The sequence below is a fragment of the Myotis myotis genome, unplaced genomic scaffold (assembly GCF_014108235.1).
Source record: "Myotis myotis isolate mMyoMyo1 unplaced genomic scaffold, mMyoMyo1.p scaffold_m19_p_5, whole genome shotgun sequence".
NCBI lineage: Eukaryota > Metazoa > Chordata > Mammalia > Chiroptera > Vespertilionidae > Myotis > Myotis myotis.
Window position 1 is genome coordinate 96,387,040 of NW_023416357.1, and position 19,881 is coordinate 96,406,920.

Consider the following 19,881-nt stretch of genomic DNA (forward strand, 5'->3'; position numbering starts at 1 on the left):
AATAAGACTTGCAACTGCCTGAACCCTGGTGTGCAGATAAGCCAACGACTGCAGTGTGATGGGCCTGGGTGCTTGGGGAGAGGTGAGCCTGGGCAGGGACAGCTGCAGCTGGAGGGGTGGAGAGAAGCCAGGAGGTCTGGGCAATGAGGGGCAGGCGGGAGGGGCCATGCTGGGCCCTGGAGGAAAATGGCAGGAGAAGCAAGCTGGGGAAAGGGTGCTGCAGGGAGAGCCAAGGGCAGTGGGAAGATGGGACCCAAATTGGAAAGGACAGAGACAGTGGGAGAGAGGCACAGACAAAGGGTAACCAGACAGACACATGCGTTTTGGTTATAAAGGGTTAAAACAGCAAACAAAGGCTCAAGCTCCACTTGCCAGGAGAGTGCAGTGCCTGCCTCCTCCTCCCAAAGGGAGGGACAGGGACAGGCGGCGCAGCCATGAAGGAAATGAGGCTTCCGAGTCTCACTCTGCGTGGTGTTATTACAGTAACTGTGGCGACATATTAAACACATTTGTAAGCAGCAGAGGGGAGCGTAGACGACGACTGGCTCAGCCCTGGGTGCCCGCCCCCAAGGGAAGTGCGAGTGGAATCAAGTTGAGAACATTTGCCCAACTTGACCGAGCAGCTCTTGAAACATCCCGCATCGCATTACAAGTCGGCAGCCTGAACCCACATAACCGAATGGACTTCCAGCGGGGCAGGGACGTTCTCTAGGAGGAGCAACCGACTCCAGAAAACTATCCAGCATCATAGGAGGTGCATGGGCCACGTTTTAAAAACACTAACACCTCACCCTGGCCGGTGTGGCTCAGTTGGTTGGGCGTCATCCCGTGCACTGAAACCTTGCTGGTTTGATTCCTAGCCAGGGCACATGCCCAGGCTGCAGGCTCAATCCCCCAGAGAGGGAGTACAGGAGGCAGCCAATTGATGTTTTGCTCTCACATTGATGTGTGTGTGTCTCTCTCTCTCTCAAAAAAAGCTACCATCTCGAATCTCGAGCCCATCCCTCTGGGAGCCTCTGACTTTATTAGAGCCGATCAGGACAGTGGAGGAACTGTACTGGCAGACGCAACGGGTCACGTTCCTGGTTCCACAAAGATCTTCCACAGCTCCTGCAGCAAACAGAGAAAGGCGAGATTCCCAGATGCCCAGGGGAGGCCTCACAATTTCATAAGGGACATAATTAGCAAAGAACAAACAACACGTGAGCCAGGGCAGCAGGCAAACAACTGCAGGAGCGGGCCCGTCCGGTCTCCGTGTTCTGGCTGTTCTCCCTGCTTCACTGCGGAGAAGCGGATGGGTAGGTCCCAGCAGGAGTCCAGGAGGCACCAGATGCCACACGGTCACTAGGAACCAGGAAAGGGCAGCAAGCTGCCACAATCTCTCCACCTGGGCAGGTCTTTAGTGCCCTGTACTGTGGCTGCTGAATTTAGAAGCAGCTGTGGCTGCAGGTGGAGAAGGTACAACAACACGCCAGGTTCTTAGTGGGAGCTCCATGTCCTGTTTGCTGTCTACCGGGAGGCTGACAAGCAGCGCGCTAAGGGGCAGGGAGGCTGCCCAGAGGCAGTGGAGCAATAAGCAGAGGGGGAAATTGGACAGGGAAGACTGACAGGGTGCATCTGAAATAAGCTGTTGCAGAAAAGCTCTACGAATAGCCTGGACTGCCAGAAAGATGAACACATGGGTCTTAGAGCAAATGAAGCCTGAAGCAGTGCTGGAGGCAGAAACGACACACTGAGCCACCCTCCTGCAGGCACATCCCGAGGCAGGGCTCCTTGGAAAAGACAGGAATGCTGGGAAAAACAGAAGGTGGCAGGAAAAGAGAAAGGCCAAACATGAGAGGGACCGACTCCATGAAAGATGCCACAGGCCTGAGCAGGGCTGCAAAGGAGAGGACACTAGACAGCACTCAGCCACAGGGTCACCAGGACTCGGGGCCAAGTCAACAGCCGTCACACACACACACCTCCTCGCAAACGGCAACCGCACAGATGCAGTGCTGCGCTTGCTTTGGGGAAGGACAGGAGTGTGCTCCTCCCCTTTCCTCCTCAGAACCAGGTTCAGATTTCCAGACCCAGCGAAAGGGAGGCCACAGGCCGAAGGTAACGAACAAAAGACGTGAATTCTGGAGCTTTGGACATCTGTGAATCCTGCTCCTGGTAACGTTACAGGATTTTCAAGGGTAATTTTAACTTTTCAAGTTTTCTCCAAGTGCTGGGCTTAGAAACAGTAACCGGAGGTCAGTGGCTGTAGGCTTAAGCCCCAGCTCCGCTGCTCCCTGGCTGGGGGACTCACCGAGCATTAACTGGGACAGGGATGATGTCATCGGGATGCTTACTAAGAGGCCTGATATGGTGGGACCCCATTGCGGGGTCAGAAGGCCATCGGTCACCAGACAAGCCTGCCTGGTCCGCAAGGCCAGCACATTTCCCCCGTGGAGATGCCACCATCAGCACCGGAAGTCCCTGCACCAAGATCTTCAACCCAACCAAGTGGCTCCCACAACTGAGCCCCAACGGCCCACAGGGAAACACTGCGCTGTGAGGTGACGGTTCACCTGCAGGCCCATCCCTGGACACGGTGACTTAGGAGCAGGGGAGATCCCATCAGGGGCTTCACTAGAGAGAGCACGTTGCCGACTCAACAGCGTCCTGCCAGAGCACCCACCAGCTGCCGGATGCGCTCATACTCCAGGCGCTGCGGGAAGGCGGCTTCCACCGGCTCCACCGCGAAGCGCAGCTGGCCGTCCTGGAGCTGCTCCAGCTGCCGCAGGCAGGCGCGGAAGTGGTCGTAGGCCTCGCAGGTGACGTCCAGGTGACTCAGCGTGAAGTTCAGCCTGCAAACAAGCAGACCACACACTGCTGTCCCCACTGAGGGCCTTCCTGCTGGTGGGTTTTCCGAGTGCCCACTGTGTGCTGAGCATCTGGGCGCGCTGCCTGCCTGGTCTGCAGGGCGGCCGGGGAGGTGGACACGGCTACCACCTCCACTTTACAGCTGTGGAGACAGCCTCAGAGCTGAACGCACGTGCTCAAGTGACCCCATGGCCCAAGGAGCTACAAATTGGCGCACGAGGTGGACACAGACTAACATCTGAGGCCAGCACAGATCTGGGCATGGCTTGTCCATGACAGGGCAGTGGCACAGGGAGGGGCAGAGGCCTGCGAGAACCTGTGGGCGGAGGAACGCTGCTGGGAAGTGGGTGGGGTGGGGAGCTAAGGGGGGGGGTTGAGGGGGAGGGGGGATGGCCAGAACTGAGTCCTCACAGAGCATCCCCAGCTGGGCTGCTCACACCTCTCTACAACCTAGTCTGCAACATGACTCAGCTTGAAATTCAAACCCTTTGTTTCTTCCCAAAATTTTTTTCTAAGAAAATGTCAAAGATATTAAAGAGCGAGAACAGGTAACAGACTGCCCAGCTTCAGCCTCTGTCACCTCTGCCTTCCTTCCACCACTCGATTCAAAAGAAAATGTCAGACATCACAGAATTTCTTCCATGCATGTGTCTGTGTGTATCTTGAAAACATAAAGGCTCTTTTCACCTAAAACAAATTCAATGATAATTCTTTTATTTTTAAAATAAAATGCTTTTATTGGTTTTAGAGAGAACAACATTGATGAATCATTGATTGGCTGCCTCCTGCATGCCCCCTACTAGGGATCAAGCCTGCAACCCAGGCATGTGCCCTGAGCCAGAATCGAACCAGCGACCAACCTCTTGGTTCATGGGTCAAGGCTCAGCCACTGAACCACACTGGCCGGGTAAATTCAATGATAATTCTTTATCATCAAGTAGCCAGTCAGTATTCAACTTTTCCTGGCTGTCTCAATTTTTCCCTTTATGGCCTCCAATCAGAATTCAGGTGGGGGTCACTGGTCATGTGCTGCCCTTGGTCATGTGGGCCTTGAAGGCAGTCCTAGATACTATTGGTGTAAACAGTGAACTTGCCGTGTGGATGGCTTTGTTCAGAGCTGTGATTGCTTCCACAGGCTGAGTTTCTAGGTGCTGAATTGCTGGGTGAGTGATTACGCTCGGTGTGGTGGCTTTTGATACATGTTCCGAGCTGCCTTCAGGAAAGCTGTGGCCTATGGTAAGCTCAGAGAGCTGTGCAGAGTGTCTAGCCCTGGCCTGTCTCGAGATGGATGCTGCGTCAAGCAGGAGTCTGAGCAGATCAGGCCATTCCAGCGGAACGTCCTGGAAGGCTGCGTCTGCATCAGGGAGAGGACAGAGGCCTGGGACCAAGGAGACAGAGTGGCCCGGAGGGAACGCGCAGAAAGAGCAAAGGCCCTCGACAGTGCGGTGGCCACGTGCCTCGGCTCTGGTGCACAGCCTACGTTCAAGCCCTTGACCTCACACTGACCAGCTGTGGCCAGGAAGGTTCCCTGATGGCACTCGGACTTCCTCTCCTCACCTGAGAATTGGGACGGCAGTGCCCACACAGGTGGGCTGGTGTGTGGATTACATGGCGTGTGCAGGGCGTACAGTAGATGCTGAGTAAATGAGCGACAGTAAGGACACTGACTGTGACGTGTTTAGAAGGTGAGCCTGGCTCTCAGATGCCAGCACCCCCTCTCACCCCCTCACCCCCTCCCCGCGGCCCCTCTGGCCCAGAGCTCACCTCTTCTCCACAGAGAGAATGGCTGTGCAGGCATTTTTCAATCTGTGAGCGAGTCGGAAGAGTGTTTTAAACAGAGCATCCGTTAGGTCATCGTCGTAGAACACTGCAGGGAAGAAAACAGGCATTAGGGGAAAACGTGCAAATACCAGAGAAATCTGTTCCTCAGAGGACCCCACGCCACCGCGGACGGGGCCCTGATGATCCGGAGCATCAGTTCCCGGAATTCACACTGCACGGAGATGTGGGGATGTCCCGGGAAGGTGCTCCTAGACGCAGAGGACGCCGAGTGGCGGGTGCTGCGTGTGGCCCGTGACAATGACACTGGCTGTGAGGGGCCGGCGCTCACCTTCGGCCGCGAGCAGGATGGTGGTGTGGCCGTACAGGTCGGAGATGTCCTCTTCCGACCAGCTGAAGGGGACTTCAGGGTCTGGGAGAAAAGAAGAAACAGTGTTTTGTGCTCTCTCCTTTCTCTGTGGCCACCAACTCTGACGGAGAGACAGACTGAGGCTTCAGAAGAAATGGGGTTGGGGCCGTTGGGTGCAGCAGGCACTGCCAGGCAGCCCCGAGTCCCAGCGCCCCAGCTTCAGGGACACGGCTGCCCATGCGGGACCACAGTGAGAGGTGCCCTTCGCGAGGGGGCAGCGCAGTGAGTGGGGACGGGTGGACTTGGCCTCACCCTCTGCCTTGCCCGCAGCCCGTGCAAACAGGACCTGTCCCGTGTCCCTGGCTCCCCACCCGTGTTCACTGTGCGGCCCCGGGAAAGGGCTTCACCTCTGGTTTCAGGGTCCGCACTAGGCGGCTCCCTCAGAGGATGGCTGGGGAGGGGACAGGACCTAAGGTATGCTATGTGCTTGGTCGATGGCAGGTACTCCACAAGCAATGATTTTCCCTGCCTGACGTCTTACAGGGCAAAGAAGTTTTCATGCAAAGAAAGAGCAAGCCTACAGGTCTGAAACAGTTTGTAGAAGGAATTCAGAAAACCCTCACCCAGAGCTCCGAAGCCATGTGGCCGGCTCCCTGCTGTGGGACCCTGGAGTCGGAGACCTGGTCCACACCGGATCCCCTGGGTGGGCGCTCACCCCGAGCACTGGTCTCCACTCATTACTCAAGGGTTCACACCTGCTGCACAGTGACACTGTGGAGTCTGAATACCATGAATGGAAGGTGCCTGGCACACAGCAGGTGCCAGGAGTAACACCTGTCACTTTCAGCCACTGAAGGGAACTTGCTGTGAGCTGTGGACCATGGTAGCAGCCTGGATCTGCTGTCAGTCAAGGCCACAGGATCACCGGCCTTGAGATATTACCAGGAACCACTGAATGAAATGGGACACGAGAGGAAGACACGCACCAGTGCAGAGGTCGTCTTTCAGCCAGTCCAGTTCTCTGACCTTAACTCCACCGCCTGTAAAACAAACAAACAGAACTTCCCAAGCTCTGTAAACAATTAGGAAAAAGGAGAAACGTTTACACTGTACACCAAAACCCATCCATCCATCTCACCCTCCTTTATTCTCCCTCTCTCCTTCCTATCCACCCATCTTCCCACTCATCCATATATATCCTGTTATCCATCCATCCACCCACCCACCCATCCATCCAGCATTTTTTGAGTGCTGAGTATTAGGTTCCATGCCAGGCACAGGGAATACAAAGATTTATGAGACACGTGCCTGTCCCTGGGGACCCACAGCTGAGGAGAGACTGGCAAGTTAGCAGACACGGACAAGGCAGGAGGTCAGGGCAATGTTAAGGGGATGTGCAGGTGCCCGGGAGGAAAGAGGGGCTCTTGTGTCGGAGAGGGTGTTGGGAAGGCCCAGAGAAGGCAACCATGCCTGCTTCGTGCTTCGTCCTATTGACTGGTTACCGTACACTAAACAAACACCAAGCAGTGGGGACCACAGACAAGGCCCTGCCCTCATGGGGCATGTGGTCCAATGGGATGGCAGACACCAATCAACCAGTCGCATCAACAAATGTCAAATGCAATGGTCCAAGGTGTCATGAGTGTGTGACGGGGCTGTGACCTCATCTGGAGCTCGGAGCATAATTAGGAACTGATGGAGGAGGAGGGAGAGAGGCCGTTCCGGGCAGAGGGAGCAGCAAGTGCACAGGCCTCAAGGGGAGGGGAACCTCCAACAAGGCCAGGAAGACTCGGCTGGAGGAACCGCTGTGTGGGAGGGGCTACAGACAGGTAGGGCCAGATCCTGCAGATCTCAGACAAGCAAACAAATTCGGTCTGTACTCGGAGAGCATCGGGAAACCTATAAAAGGTTGGCAGCTGGAATGACCGGATCTGAATCTGGAAAAGCGCCCCGGGCTGCTCAGAGGACGAAGGTCCGCACAGGCAGTCCAATGAGGAGTTGGCTGCTGGCATGTACCACGCAAGCTTATTCTTGCAGGTTGTGCAGGCTGGCAGGGGGGACATTCCGACAGAGGGAGGGGCATCTGAAATGGGTCCTCGGCTCACTGAATGCAGAGCTGGAGCGGGACCATTAGGAGAAGAGGCAGGGGAGGCAGGCAGGGGTGGACCAGGAGGTTTGGGAGCCAGAGAAAGAGTTTGAACTTTACCCCTTGAAGAGGTCAGGCTCCATCTAGAAAGGTCACTCTGGATGCTACATGGAGGACAGCGTGGCCAGGTCAGACAAGGACCTGGGTGATGAGGGAGGGGCCACTGTGACGTGCAGGAGGGAGAGGGCTGACGTTGGCTGTGGTGTGGGAAGGAGATGATGCAGGGGCAGTCATCTAGGATCTGAAACTATGTGAAACTAATAAGGCTCTGGTCCCTGCATTCACCGGGGTGTAGAGGGAAGCAGGCGAAACCCCATCTCCCAGGTCACGGTCCTGAGTGTTTGTCCTACTTGCCAAACAGAGACCCTTCCCTCCCAGGCTGGGCCTCACCTCCAGGGGCAGTCAGGTGGCTGTTGAGGGCAATGTTTCGTTGGCACATGGCCAAGAGGTCTGCACCGACATCTGGAACAACAGAAGGATATGCCATCAAGCGCCAGCCACTACGACGCTGTATTTCCGTGTTGTTGCCCGGAGAGCTGATGTCAACAGCACGACTACAGAAACGTGCAACACTGAGACTAAACGTCTCCTGTGTGTTTTACTGCCAAGATTAACTATGTACCTTAAGGCTCTTTTTAATGAGCTTTCCTTTAAATAAGAGATGGTCGCCCTGGTGGAGACAGCCTCTGTGCACGCCAGAGGGAAGGGTGAGCTCCCCTTCTCTAGTTTCTGAAACCTCCACGGCACATCCCATAGCCACGCTGAGTGTTTCTAACCACCCACAGGCCGGGATCACGGCTCCCATCTCACAGATGAAGGCTTGAGCAAGGTCATGCCACTAGTAAGAACAAGGGCTGGGATTTGAACCTAGGCGTCTCTGACTCCAAGTCTAGGCTCACTCTTTGACACCCTAGAAAACTGACCAGAGTTAGAGGGGTGTTTGGATGTGATTAATGGATACACAGAGCAAATTCAAACAGGCTGGAGGCAGCTCTCCTGTGCACTATTCACTGCCACTGCCATGGCATCTTTCCCCAGCCGCCTGCTACTCTGACCAGGTGGGGTTTCCTATCATTTCAGCAGGACTGAGTTGCAATGCAGAGAATCCTTGCAGGGGTTGAGGGGTGACGGGGGGGCAGGGAGGAGGGCGGTGAGGGACGGAGGGGTGTAGTGCTGTGCCAAAAAATTATTTTCCAATTAGAACATATGTGTGGAAGGTACAAAGTCTTGTTAAGGACACCTGCCAGGCCACTGTGGCTGTGACGCCCCATCCCGACCACTGCAGACTCCCTGGGACCAGACTACCGTCTCTATTCCAGGACCGTGCAGAGTCCGGTAGAGGGACAGCTCCCAGCTCTCCAAGGGCACATAGCTGTCCCTTCTCCAGGCCACAGGGTGGAGAGGATATTGATGGTGTGTGCCCGACGGCACAAAACTGGTTCAGAAGTTTTTAACCCTCTATGATAGTTTTTGTCCAAACAAGTCTCGTGTGGGACTGTAACATATGAAAGATAAGAAAGGGGCAGCTCTGGCTGAGTGGGGGTGGGACCCTGGAGCCCTGGGGTTGTTCCACCACCCCTTACCGCATATGACCTTGGCCAGTCCTTTGACCTTAGCCTCAGTCTACTCATTTGGACAAAGGGATGGCAACACGCTCCCTGGCAACTGCCCAGGGCCACTCACTGTGAAGTTAGGAGCAGGTCCTGATGTACATGGAAGGTTTTATTAACTGTAATGTGCCATCCCAGGGCACGCTCTCTTCTTCATGGTGGTAAATCCCTCTCAAGGATAAGACACCTTGATCACGTCCTGCTATGAGGCACTAGGCAGAGAACACAGCTCTGGGGTGTTGCATTAGGTGTGACTCTGGGAAGTGCTCACTGGCAGCCGACATGAAAGTGTCAAGGAGCATCACACAGGGTGGCTGCCGGCACACGCTGACTCGGTTGGCTTAGGATATCCGAAAAGCGTGCCCCAATCACAGGCCATCCCTAGCTTCCTCTTCCCTGTCTCAGGAGCAAGAGATGCAGCCTTTGAAAATGGGACCTAGGAACCAATGAAAGGCAAACCACCTCAGCAGGCACCATTTTCAACTAGTGGACATTAAAGGCTCAGAACATAATGACAGCACCTGCCCGATGAGCTAGCACTGTCTTATAAGCTGTGAACGCTCTACAAGAGCAGGTTGGGCACGTCAGGAGTTAGCTGACAGTCGCTCATGTCATTTGCTGGTTTTCAGCAACTAGGTTATGTAAGATGTTATTGTTGAAGGGAGCTGGTGAAGGGTGCATGGCACTTTCTGTACTATTTTAGCAACTTCTGGGTGAGTCTAATGTTATTTCAAAATTAAAAACTAAAAAGAAAGCAGTTGGCAACATGTATCAAAAGCCTAAGAAAGGGCACACTAGTAGGAATCTAGTCTAACAATGAACAAAGGTGCTTATTGCAGTGTAACTGACAGATGCAAAATAAACAAAAATATCATGGGAACAACCAATATGCCCAGCAAAAGGAAAATGGTAAAAATAAAAAAGATGATGCCGAGGCCGGTTTGGCTCAGTGGATAGAGTGTCGGCCTGCGGACTGAGGGGTCCCAGGTTCGATTCCGGTCGGGGGCATGTGCCTGGGTTGCGGGCATATCCCTAGTGGGAGATGTGCGGGAGGCAGCTGATCGGTGTTTCTCTCTCATCGATGTTTCTGGCTCTCTATCTCTCTCCCTTCCTCTCTGTAAAAAGTCAATAAAATATATTTAAAAAAAAAAAAAAGATGAAACATTACTTGGTCATTAAAATCTTATTTATAAATAATTTTTAATGACATGGGAAAATACTCTTAAAAATGTTTTCAAGCCCTGACTGGTTGGTTCAGTGGATAGAGCATCGGCCTGGGGACTGAGAGGTCCCAGGTTCAATTCCGGTCAAGGCCATGTACCTTAGTTGCGGGCACATCCCCAGTGGGAGGTGTGTAGGAGGCAGCTGATCGATGTTTCTAATTCTCTATCCCTCTCCCTTCCTCTCTGTAAAAAAATCAATAAAATATATATTTAAAAAAAAATGTTTTCAAGCCTGGCTGACATGGCTCAGTGGCTGAGTGTCCACCTATGAACCAGAGGTTACGGTTCGTTTCCCAGTCAGGGCACCTGCCCGGGTTGTGGGCTTGATCTATGATTCTCACTCATCATTGATGTTTCTTTCTCTCTCCCTCTCCCTTCCTCTCTGAAATCAATAAAAATATATTTTAAAAAATTTATTTTTGAACATTTTTAGAGGATACAGTACTGAATATATAGTTTGATTGCAGCTATTGTTTGGGAGTATGTACAGTCCAAGCATCTGACATGCTTGATGTACACACAAAAGAAAATGGATTATAAGAGAAATATACAGCTAAAATATAGGTTCTAAAACATTTGTTCCCTGATGTCACCAACCTGTTTTATTCATTCCCGGATCTCCTGCATCTAGAACCACAGCTGGCACATAGTAGGTGCTCACTAAGCTGAGTACTGAATCTGGGGATTCTAAACTTATGAGTAATTTTAATTTGCTCTTCTCCACAAGGTCTCCATTAAGAGTAATAAAGGTTTCTGTAAGCGGGGAAAAATAACAAGCTGGTTTTTAAGCCTTATAAAAGGCACAGTCTTTGTGGTTTCCTGAGATGTTTGCTCCTTCACGGGGGTGTGATCAGAGGCACCAGCAGAGACCCCGGCACCTTCTGAAGCAGAACTCCAGCTGCCAAGGACTGGGTGTTGCTGGGTCATTCTGACATTATTGAGAAAACAAGGAGGGTGGAAGAAACCACGGAACAGGAAGGCAGAATCAGTAGCAGCTAACGTCCCATTTCCATTCCTCTCTCTCACTTTTTTTTTAATCCTCACCTGAAGATATTTTTTCCATACGTTTGTAGAGACAGTGGAAGGGAGGGAGAGAGACAAGAGAGAGAAACATTGATGTGTGAGAGAGACACATCGACTGCTTGCCTCCCGCATGCACCCTGACTCGGGCTGGTGACTGAGCCTGCAACCGAGGTACGTTTGACCAGAATTGAACCGGAGACCCTTTCGTTGGTGGGCTGATGCTCTAACCAATGAGCAAACTGGCTAGGGCATCGCTCTCTCACTTTTTTACAGTCAGTACACGCTTTGTGAAGAGACGGCTTCCCCTCAGGCTGAGATGGTGGGTGTTACCTGTACAATACACGGTCTGCGCCGCGGTGGCTGCAATGATGCTGGTGAACCCCGTGCCCGCCCCGAGCTCCAGCACGGTGCGTCCCTGGAAGAGGTCCCGTTGGAACAGGAGATAGTCAGCCAGGAACAGGGCACCCCGCCACACCTGGAGGGAGACGGACAAGGAAGGACAGGTGACGTGAGGCTCCGGAGAGACCCTTCAGGGCCACGGGAAGTGGATGGGACCTACCCACCTGCTTGCCAACATCCTCCAGGGGCGTGGCCATGGTGTGTTCTGGACAGAACGGAAATCAAAAGAGAAAGGGCCGCTGTGAAAATGGGGATGGACACAACACAGAGGAGGAGCATGGCAAGCTGCACACGTGGTGAGATGGGCACTGGGGTCGGGCCTCTAGGGAGCAGCAGAAACACAGGCTGTGCCACCAGCTGGGAGGGACATCGGAGCGCCACTCTCAGTCCAGGCACCAGGGCCCCCCTCAGAGAGCTGGGACCCTCTGCCCCACAGCCTGAGGACCAGGGTCACAATCGCCTTGGCTCAACCTAACCACACACACCCACACTCCACTTTTCATGTTTAATAACTGTTTATTACAATTGTCACCTTAATGTTGTTTTGATCAAGTGTACGCTTACAATAATCACAGCTCATTCCACAATATTTCCTTACACTTACAGCCACATGATAAGTTGACAAAATAAGCTTTGAGTTTTACATCCTTTTCTGCGTGAAGAGAAGGATATAAGAAGTATTCGCAAGCACAAAATATGTTAGGGTAAAATCTGATGGTGGCAGTTGGGGGAAGAGAACAGAAATATGAGACCAAGGAGAAAAAGGAATGATGGCAAACATGGTTGCTGTTAAATAAGAACTGGCTCTTATATTTTCAAGCGAGATGGCGATGGCTATCAAATTTAAACACACAACACATGCACAGCAGGGTAGCTTCGCATCCTTACTGGACGTGCAAGAGTCAAACCCCAGCTCAGGACCCAGGGACTAAGGCGGGGAGGAGATAGCCAGGTTGGAAGGAGCGTGGGTGATGCTCCCTCCAGGAGGGCCTGCCCAAGGAGATCCCTCAGGGGTGGACACCTCCCCCAAGCCAGGCCTGGGGCTGGGACAGAGGATTTTACGTGACCCTCATAATGGCCCTGTGCGTAGTTATCACCAACCCGTTTTACAGATAAAGACACTGATGTTTCCATCTCTCTCTCCCTCTTCCTTCCTCTCTAAAATCAATAAAAATATATTTAAATAAAGAAAAGAAAGGTGAACTTTTGGCAACGGGATACAGGGAGATGGGTGGGTGGGGAGCAGGCCACACACCAGCCCTTTCCTGTGAGGCTTGATCTTTTGCTTGCAGGATGGTAAGTTCCCAGAAGACTAAACACATGCACACCACAGGCCAAACACTTATGAAATAACCAAGTCTGCTCCTCTCTTCCCCTGACCACTCCCCCAATCCCCGCAGGGAGGCCAAGTGAGGATTGAGAGTGAAATGAGCCAATGAGCCAGTCCCCCAAACAAAATTTGCAATGTTTTGATCACCTCTGAGCCTCAGCTCCCTCCTCTGTGAAATGGGAATGTTCATTCTTGGAAAGGCCGTGAGGACCAGAGGTAATGCACAGGACACACAGAACAAGGTTCTGGCATGAATTCCGTGTCTGGACTTGCTGGGACCAGCCTTCCTGGTGCCGGCAGGCACTCAATAACGGACTGTTAACATGTGGGCAGGTGGCTGTCAGAGCCGCTAGTCTGTCTGTCTGTCTGCCCGCAACCAGGCCCAGGTTTATTTGAGTCCTCAAGCACCATCAGGGACCCTGGATCTCAATGAACAGACTCAAACCAGAGCTCTCTCCCCAAAATGAGCAGCGCTGGGGGTGACAAGAGTCCTGGCTGTGGAGACAGATCACATGGATTCATCGCCAAGCAGCATGGCCTTGGGCTTGTCACTTCCTCATCCATACTCCCCTCAGAGGGGGCTGTGAAGACTACATGAGGTGATGTAGGTAAAATATCAGAACACGACAGGTGTCTAACCAGCACTGGCTCATTCCTGCCCCGGATCCATGTAGATCCTGGCACTTCCAGGGATTTGAAATCCTGGGGTCACCAAAGCCCTCTGCTCCACCCCTGTGCCGAGGTGAAGCCTCTTTCTGGACCCATGTCTCCTGCTATGCTGTCACCTCTCCTTCCCGACCTGGCTCCCAGCTCCCCGCTCCCGGTCCATCTGACTGGCTCACAAACTCCTCCAGATTAATCCTGGATCTACCTCCTTGCCCCTGTGCCACATTCTAGCTCCAAAATCTCTCATGGCTCCCTGGCGCCGGCCAAGCTAGCCCAGTGTTCCACACCCTCTCCCCCTGACCCACACCACCAGCATGCCAGCTGGGTCAGAACATCAATGTGGGAGGCAGAAGCGGAGGGCGTCCTGGAGGAGGTGATGGCAAATGCTACGATTCCCTGGCCCGGGCCTGAACACAGAGCCAGCCTCAGATACGTGACTTGATCAGTACTGTGGTGCCGCCTTGGTGGCAGACGAGCAAGACCTCATTTACCTATTTTGATGATATTGTGGGTGCTGCTCTCCCGTGCTTCGTCTCCCAGGACGTCCTCTTCTTCCTGCGCTAGAATCATGGGGTGTACCTTGTCTCTCGGAGGCCAAACAGGGTCGGGGTCAGAGGCAGCTCGTGGTCTTCTAACAACGTCCAAATCCCCATCCTCGTCCAGCTGAGCTCCTGTCCCTTCCTGCCCAGCCTGGAGGGGGAAACCTGCACCGCTGTGGCCACGCCCAGGAGGGGACCCGGTGCTGCCTGTCCTAGCCGGAGTCTCCTCTCTGGGGACATCTCTATGATCACCTCCCATGGTCCCCGAGTCTGTCTGAGAGTCCTGGTTCCACAAAAGCTTGAACTGGGACAGAAAAACTGAAAGACAAAACACAAAAGGAGACTATTTCTCTCTCCCTTCCCCTCCTTTCGGAAAACTTGATGTCTGACTTCTAGAAAGCGTGGTAAAGGCCAGGGGGAGGCATACGCATGCCAGTGGGAAAGGCCTGTTTGACTCAGCCATGACCCTGGGGACACCACAGCAGCCGCAACCACCACCGAGGACGACAGCTACTTAGTACAGTTGATGAGCATCGACAATGGAGGCACTCCGCCCGCATTATCTCACTCCATCCTCACAGTGGCTATGGAGACAGCAGTAATGGCTCCATCTCAGAGACGTGGAAACTGAGGCTGAGAAATTAAGTGAGCCCACAAGGCCACACAGCTTGGAAGGTGGCTGAGGCAGAGGCAAGACTCACACCTGGTCTGCTGGACTCCTCAGCGGATGCCCTTCTCACGACACTCTTCCACTTAAGGTCTGGAGGACAGGACAAGGATACCAAGTGTCCCTCACCATCCGGTGGCCAGGAAGTCACTGGGACAAGTTTCAGGAAGAGGATGTGTGTCAGGAGAGGAGGGCTGGAGGCGGAAGGAGCAAGGACTTGGGTGGACAGTCCTAGGCTGGAGTCCTCCATCTCCCCAGGCTGCCTGACCCTGGGCAAATCACTTATCTATTCTGAGCCTCAGTTTCCAGAATCCAGGAATCCACACTGAGACACGAGGGAAGGGGAAGTTCTTAGTCACACCAGAGTAACGAGCTAATTGCAGAGTGATTGGAGCTGGGAAGGGTGGCCGGAGAGGGTCCGTCTGACGTGACATCTGGGGAGCCAGGGCAAAGAGGAAAGAATGTTCTGGGCGGAGTGAACAGCAAAAGCAAACGCACTGAGGAAGGAAGGTGTGTGCAGTGTGTCACCGGCAGAAAGGAGCGGAAAGTGGCCGCAAACTACAGTGGGAAGGCCAGGGAGGGTTGGGGGGGTGGTGGTGGTGGTGGTGGTGGTAAGGGATCAACCGAAGGACTTGTATGCATGCATATAAGCATAACCAATGGACACAAGACACTGGGGGTAGGGGAGGCCGGGGGAAGGTCAAGGGGGGTGGGTGGAAGGAGACAAATGTAATACTCTTTGTAATACTTTAAACAATAAAACAAAATTAAAAAAAGAAAAGAAAGTGGCCACAGAGCGGTAAGGGAGAGGGAAATAGGTGTGGACACAGAGGCAGGGGCTCGGCGAGCTGGGCCTTGCAGGCTACGCCAAGGAGCCTGATTTTACTCTAGGAGCAAGGGGAAGCCACTGGAGGTCTAAATCAGGGCAGCGATGTGATCGACATTTTCAAGAGATCCCTTGGCGCCTGGGGAGCTGAGTGGGGGAGAGTGCAGGGGAAAAGCCAGGGAGCCCTGGTGGGAGGAGCTAGAGGCAGCCAGCAAGGGAGGGAGAGTGCTGGACTGGGGTCGGGGCAGCAGGGATGGAGGGCCCTGCCCAGGAGCCCCAGGGCCCGGTCTCCCTGTTGGACTCCAGGCAGAGCTCGGCCCATTCACTTCTGCCTGGCACCCAGCAGGTGCTCAGCAAAGCACAGTTTCCTCAGGGAAAGAAAGCACGGAACGGTGTGATGATAACAGTTCGTCCAGTCTTCCCAACCTTTCCCCCCAAAACGAGTCTGAGAAAACACTGGGGTCCACAGGGTGCCAGGCCCCTCCGCACACACCAGGCAGGACCTTACCAGGCTGCCCCATGCTGTTCAGCCGCACCATGAGGTGTCTCTGGTTGGGGGTGTAGAGGTGGACGTCGGAGAGCACCGTGTCACTTTTGAAGGTGACCTCGTCCATGGTGGGGGTGGAAGCCAGCTACCAAGGCCCGCTGATTGCCAAAGAGCAGCACCTGCGAGTGGACAGCAGGCCCCACAGGGGGCAGCACAGAGTAAACTCCCCAGCCAGGTGGAAGCAGCACGGTATCACCTGGGGAAGCGCTTTCCTCGTCCCTTCTTTTAAATTTTTCCTAAAGAAACTAGCTGGGAGCGCGCCCCTTTCCCGGGCTCCGCACCGTCCTGGGATGGGGACAGCAGCCTGGTCCCAGGGAGTCCCCGAGCTGGGCAAGGGAAAAGAATCCGTCCAGAATCGTGCTATTTTGTTTGCACTGTGTTCACTGTCGTGGTAATCTCTTATGTTGAGCATAATGTTTCGTTTCCCTTTTAACTTTTTCCAACTTTATTATGAGGATTTTTAAGCAGACAAGGAAGTTGAGGGTATGGCATGTAAGCACATACTCACTGCTTAGTGATTCAATGACCATCAACATTTTGTCACGTGCTCGCTCTGCCTACCCGAGGCTTCAGGGCCGAGGTGGGATTTGAACACGGGACTTGGTGCCAGGAGACCCCGCCCCTTCCCTTGCCCCACCACCTCTCCCACAGGCTTACCGGCTCCGGGCCCGGCCGCAGCCCGGAGTCCCACCCGACCCTCTCGCGGCGGGGCTCAGACTGCCGCCATGGCAGGCGGCCTGCGCAGGCGCGGCCCCGCCCCCTCTGCGTGCGTCGGCCCGCCCGGCCCCCTGACCACGCCCACCTGCTCGCGCTGCGCCTGCGCGCCGGGCCGCCGGCCAACACATGCAGTTCTGGTTCTGGGCTCCAGGGAGGTGCAGTGCTTACCTGCCCTGGTTTTCTGGGGCGCCCGCCTGGGTGGGACCGGTCTGCGTGTGGGGGGCCGGTAGATAGCTCGCCCAAGGTCACGGCTGCTGAGTTGAGGGGCTTTGATTCCAGCTGGATAATAGGGCTTTAGAGCGTGTGCTGTTAACCAGCGTGACAGCTGGTTATTCATTGTTACCATCTTTGCTCTTAGTACTCATTGTTCATAGCTGGTGGTTATTTCGTTCATTCGTGCACTCGTGAGGTCCCCAATGCCCGGCGAATGAAGAATCTCAGCCTTAATTAGAGTTTAATAGGAAATGAAATCCGATTCATATGTTGTACTTAAAGTGAACTTCCAAACACGAAAGGCCACATGTAAAATGTATTTGTGCGCGCCAAGCACACACGCAGCGCCTCAACCGGCTCCCTTTGTCTTAATTATTTTTTAAATGTAATTCTCTCTTCAAGACAAAAGAGGGTAAAGATCCATTTCATGGTTACTGTTGATAGAACACGGTGGGGTGGGGAGTGTTTGACAGGGTGACCAAGCAACACAGATTTTTTTTTAAGCAAACAGATTGTGTTTCCTGAACTCCCAGGACAGTACATGAAGAGCCGGCTGGCCATCTTGGGAGCCTGTTGTAGTCCTGGCTCAGTTGTCCCCAGGACGCTGCCTAGCAGAGCTGGGATGCAGACTCAGGTTTCCGAAGCGCCCCAGTGAGTCTGTCGGATGGAGCCGCAGAGTGAAAGGCCCCTTTAGAACTCTTCCTCTGAGAGTGTCCTCCAAGGCTTGGAGGTGCCAGGGTTATGGTGCTAACTCACTTATGCTGGAGTGCACATGACCATGGCTGCCGGGGCTAATGACATCATGTATACAACTAAGGGAAGGTGGGCAAACTGCCAGATGTGTGACAAACTGCCAACTTACAGGGATTTGCTGTCAGGTGATTATTATTAGCTTGGGAATTTAAAACAGCCCCTTTTCCAAATGTCGTGTTTACCAAGCACTGATGTGTTTTCCCAATCAGCCCTAGAAGATGTTCTCTTGGTGAGAGCTCCGCCCCTAGGACTGCTGGAAGCAGCAATTATAATCTGTCCCCTGCCTCACACTGCTTCTAACAGCAGCTGCTACAGATTGTTGCCCTGGTTCCTGGTTTTGTGTGGACGGGCATCAAACTGACCTTCAGGTGGTTCAGATCCCCAGCTCGGCCACTGATCAAATTCACTTGTTCAATACATAATCGTGGAGAGCTTTTCATGTGCTAGGCCAGTGATGGTGAGCCTATGACACATGTGTCAGAGGTGACACGCAAACTCATTATTGTGGTTGATTTTTCTATGTTAAATGGCATTTAAATATATAGAATAAATATCAAAAATATAAGTCTTTGTTTTACTATGGTTGCAGATATCAAAAAATTTCTATATGTGACAGGGCACCAGAGTTAAGTTAGGGTTTTTCAAAATGCTGACACGCCGAGCTCAAAAGGTTCGCCATCACTGTGCTAGGCACTCGGGCACGTTGCCTAAGTTCTCTGAAATGTAATTTTCCAAGTTCTGAAAATAATACCTACTTGGAAGCGTTGTGCAAATGAGCGAGACATAACACGCGGAAAGTTCCAGGCACAACTCTCCCCCACTTCTTGAGGTGATCTGACAGTATCTGGTGTATTTTAAAGAACTCACCAATTTCATTAATTTTATCAACTTGTATTGTTATATTAAAAAGAAAGCAGTTACAGTGTCATAGTACTGTATAATATCAGTTACATAAGAGAAAAAAACCTCACAAAATACTGCATTTCCTCAGGACATGCATGTTATGTAAATGCACAGAGAAAAGTTTGGAAAGATGCCTTCAAACTAAAATGCTTTCTTTTTTTATATATATTTTTATTGATTTCAGAGAGGAAGGGAGAGGGAGAGATAGATAGAAACATCAATGATGAGAGAGAATCATTGATTGGCTGCCTCCTGCACGCCCCCTACTGGGGATCGAACCCACAACACAGGTATGTGCCCTTGACCGGAATCAAACCGGGGACCTTTTAGTTCATAGGCCCACGCTCTATCCACTGAGCCAAACTGGCTAGGGCTAAAATGCTTTCTTCTTGGGAGAAGGCATGGATGGACAGGGGTAGGTCCAAAGAGACTTTGTTTTAATTTTTAAAGTGATGCATCATGTGTTACTTGTATAGTTAGAAATTTATTTAAAAATGAAAGTGCAAAAAAAAAAAAAGATAAAGTTCACTTATAAATGTTAAAAAAATAAAATAAAAATGAAAGTGCAAAGGAGCTTTCACTAGTCAAATATGGGACAATATGAGCATTGACATGAATAGTGACAAGACTATAATACTAAAAATAATCTATGCAAATGGAACCCAAACAAATGGGCCTTTACCTCTTTGGACAGCTCTAACAAAATGTCATAGACTGTGTGTGTGGTTTATAGATGATAGAAATTGATTTCTCACAGTTGGAGTGGCCGGAAGTCCAAGATCAGGGTGCCAGTGTGTCAGGTTCTAGGGAGGCCCTCTTGGGTTGACACAAACATTCAGACCGTAGCACACACATGTTTATAAGAACACTAAATAGCAACCCAAGTGTCTATCAACTGAAAAATAGATAAATAGAATGTGGTAATCCATGTAATGGACTGTTTTCCAGCTCTAAAGTGGAACAAAGTCCTGATACATGTTACAGTGTGGAAGAACCTTGAAAACATGAAGCTAAGTGAAATAAGTCAGACCTAAAAGGCCACATATGGTATGATGAAGCTTAACTTGTTTCCAAGCTTCATCCACTCATATAAAATATCCAGAACAGATAAATCCATGGAGACAATAAACGGATGAATGGTTACCAGAGGCTGGGGAAGGAGGAGTGGGGAGTGACTGCTCAATGGGTAGCAGTTGCCTTTGGGTGATGAAAATGTCTGGGAAATAGGTAGAGATCACAATGGTGGTTGTACAACATTGTGAAAATACGAAATGCCACTGAATTGTACAATTTACAATAGCGAATCTTATGTGAATATTACTCCAATAGAAAAAGCCACGA

General features: G+C 52.2%; 1 protein-coding gene across 3 annotated transcripts; it reads right to left on the reverse strand.

Moving 5' to 3' along the window:
* Positions 1–990: 990 nt before the first annotated feature.
* On the reverse strand, positions 991–16,707 carry METTL22 (methyltransferase like 22). Of its 3 annotated transcripts, XM_036310397.1 has the most exons (11): positions 16,612–16,707; positions 15,916–16,073; positions 13,867–14,232; positions 11,544–11,584; positions 11,311–11,455; positions 7,515–7,586; positions 5,965–6,018; positions 4,961–5,041; positions 4,615–4,717; positions 2,666–2,834; positions 991–1,110 (listed from the first exon to the last, which is right to left on the reverse strand). In XM_036310397.1, the coding sequence occupies exons 2-11, from the start codon at positions 16,019–16,021 to the stop codon at positions 1,075–1,077; spliced, it is 1,173 nt and encodes a 390-aa protein (XP_036166290.1). In that variant the 5' UTR covers positions 16,022–16,073; positions 16,612–16,707; the 3' UTR covers positions 991–1,074. The 3 variants fall into 3 exon arrangements, with proteins under 3 accessions (XP_036166290.1, XP_036166291.1, XP_036166292.1); XM_036310398.1 differs by lacking the exon at positions 7,515–7,586; XM_036310399.1 differs by lacking the exon at positions 15,916–16,073 and having other exon boundaries at positions 16,612–16,696.
* Positions 16,708–19,881: the final 3,174 nt, after the last annotated feature.

Coding starts and splice junctions, on each gene's coding strand:
- METTL22 (XM_036310397.1), bottom strand. CDS start 16,021: ATGGACGAGGTCACCTTCAAAAGTGACACGGTGCTCTCCGACGTCCAC. Junction 7,587..11,310: donor GCAGACCGTGTATTGTACAG/GTAACACCCACC, acceptor CTGTTGTTCCAG/ATGTCGGTGCAGACCTCTTG. Junction 2,835..4,614: donor ATTCTCTCTGTGGAGAAGAG/GTGAGCTCTGGG, acceptor GCTTGTTTGCAG/GCTGAACTTCACGCTGAGTC.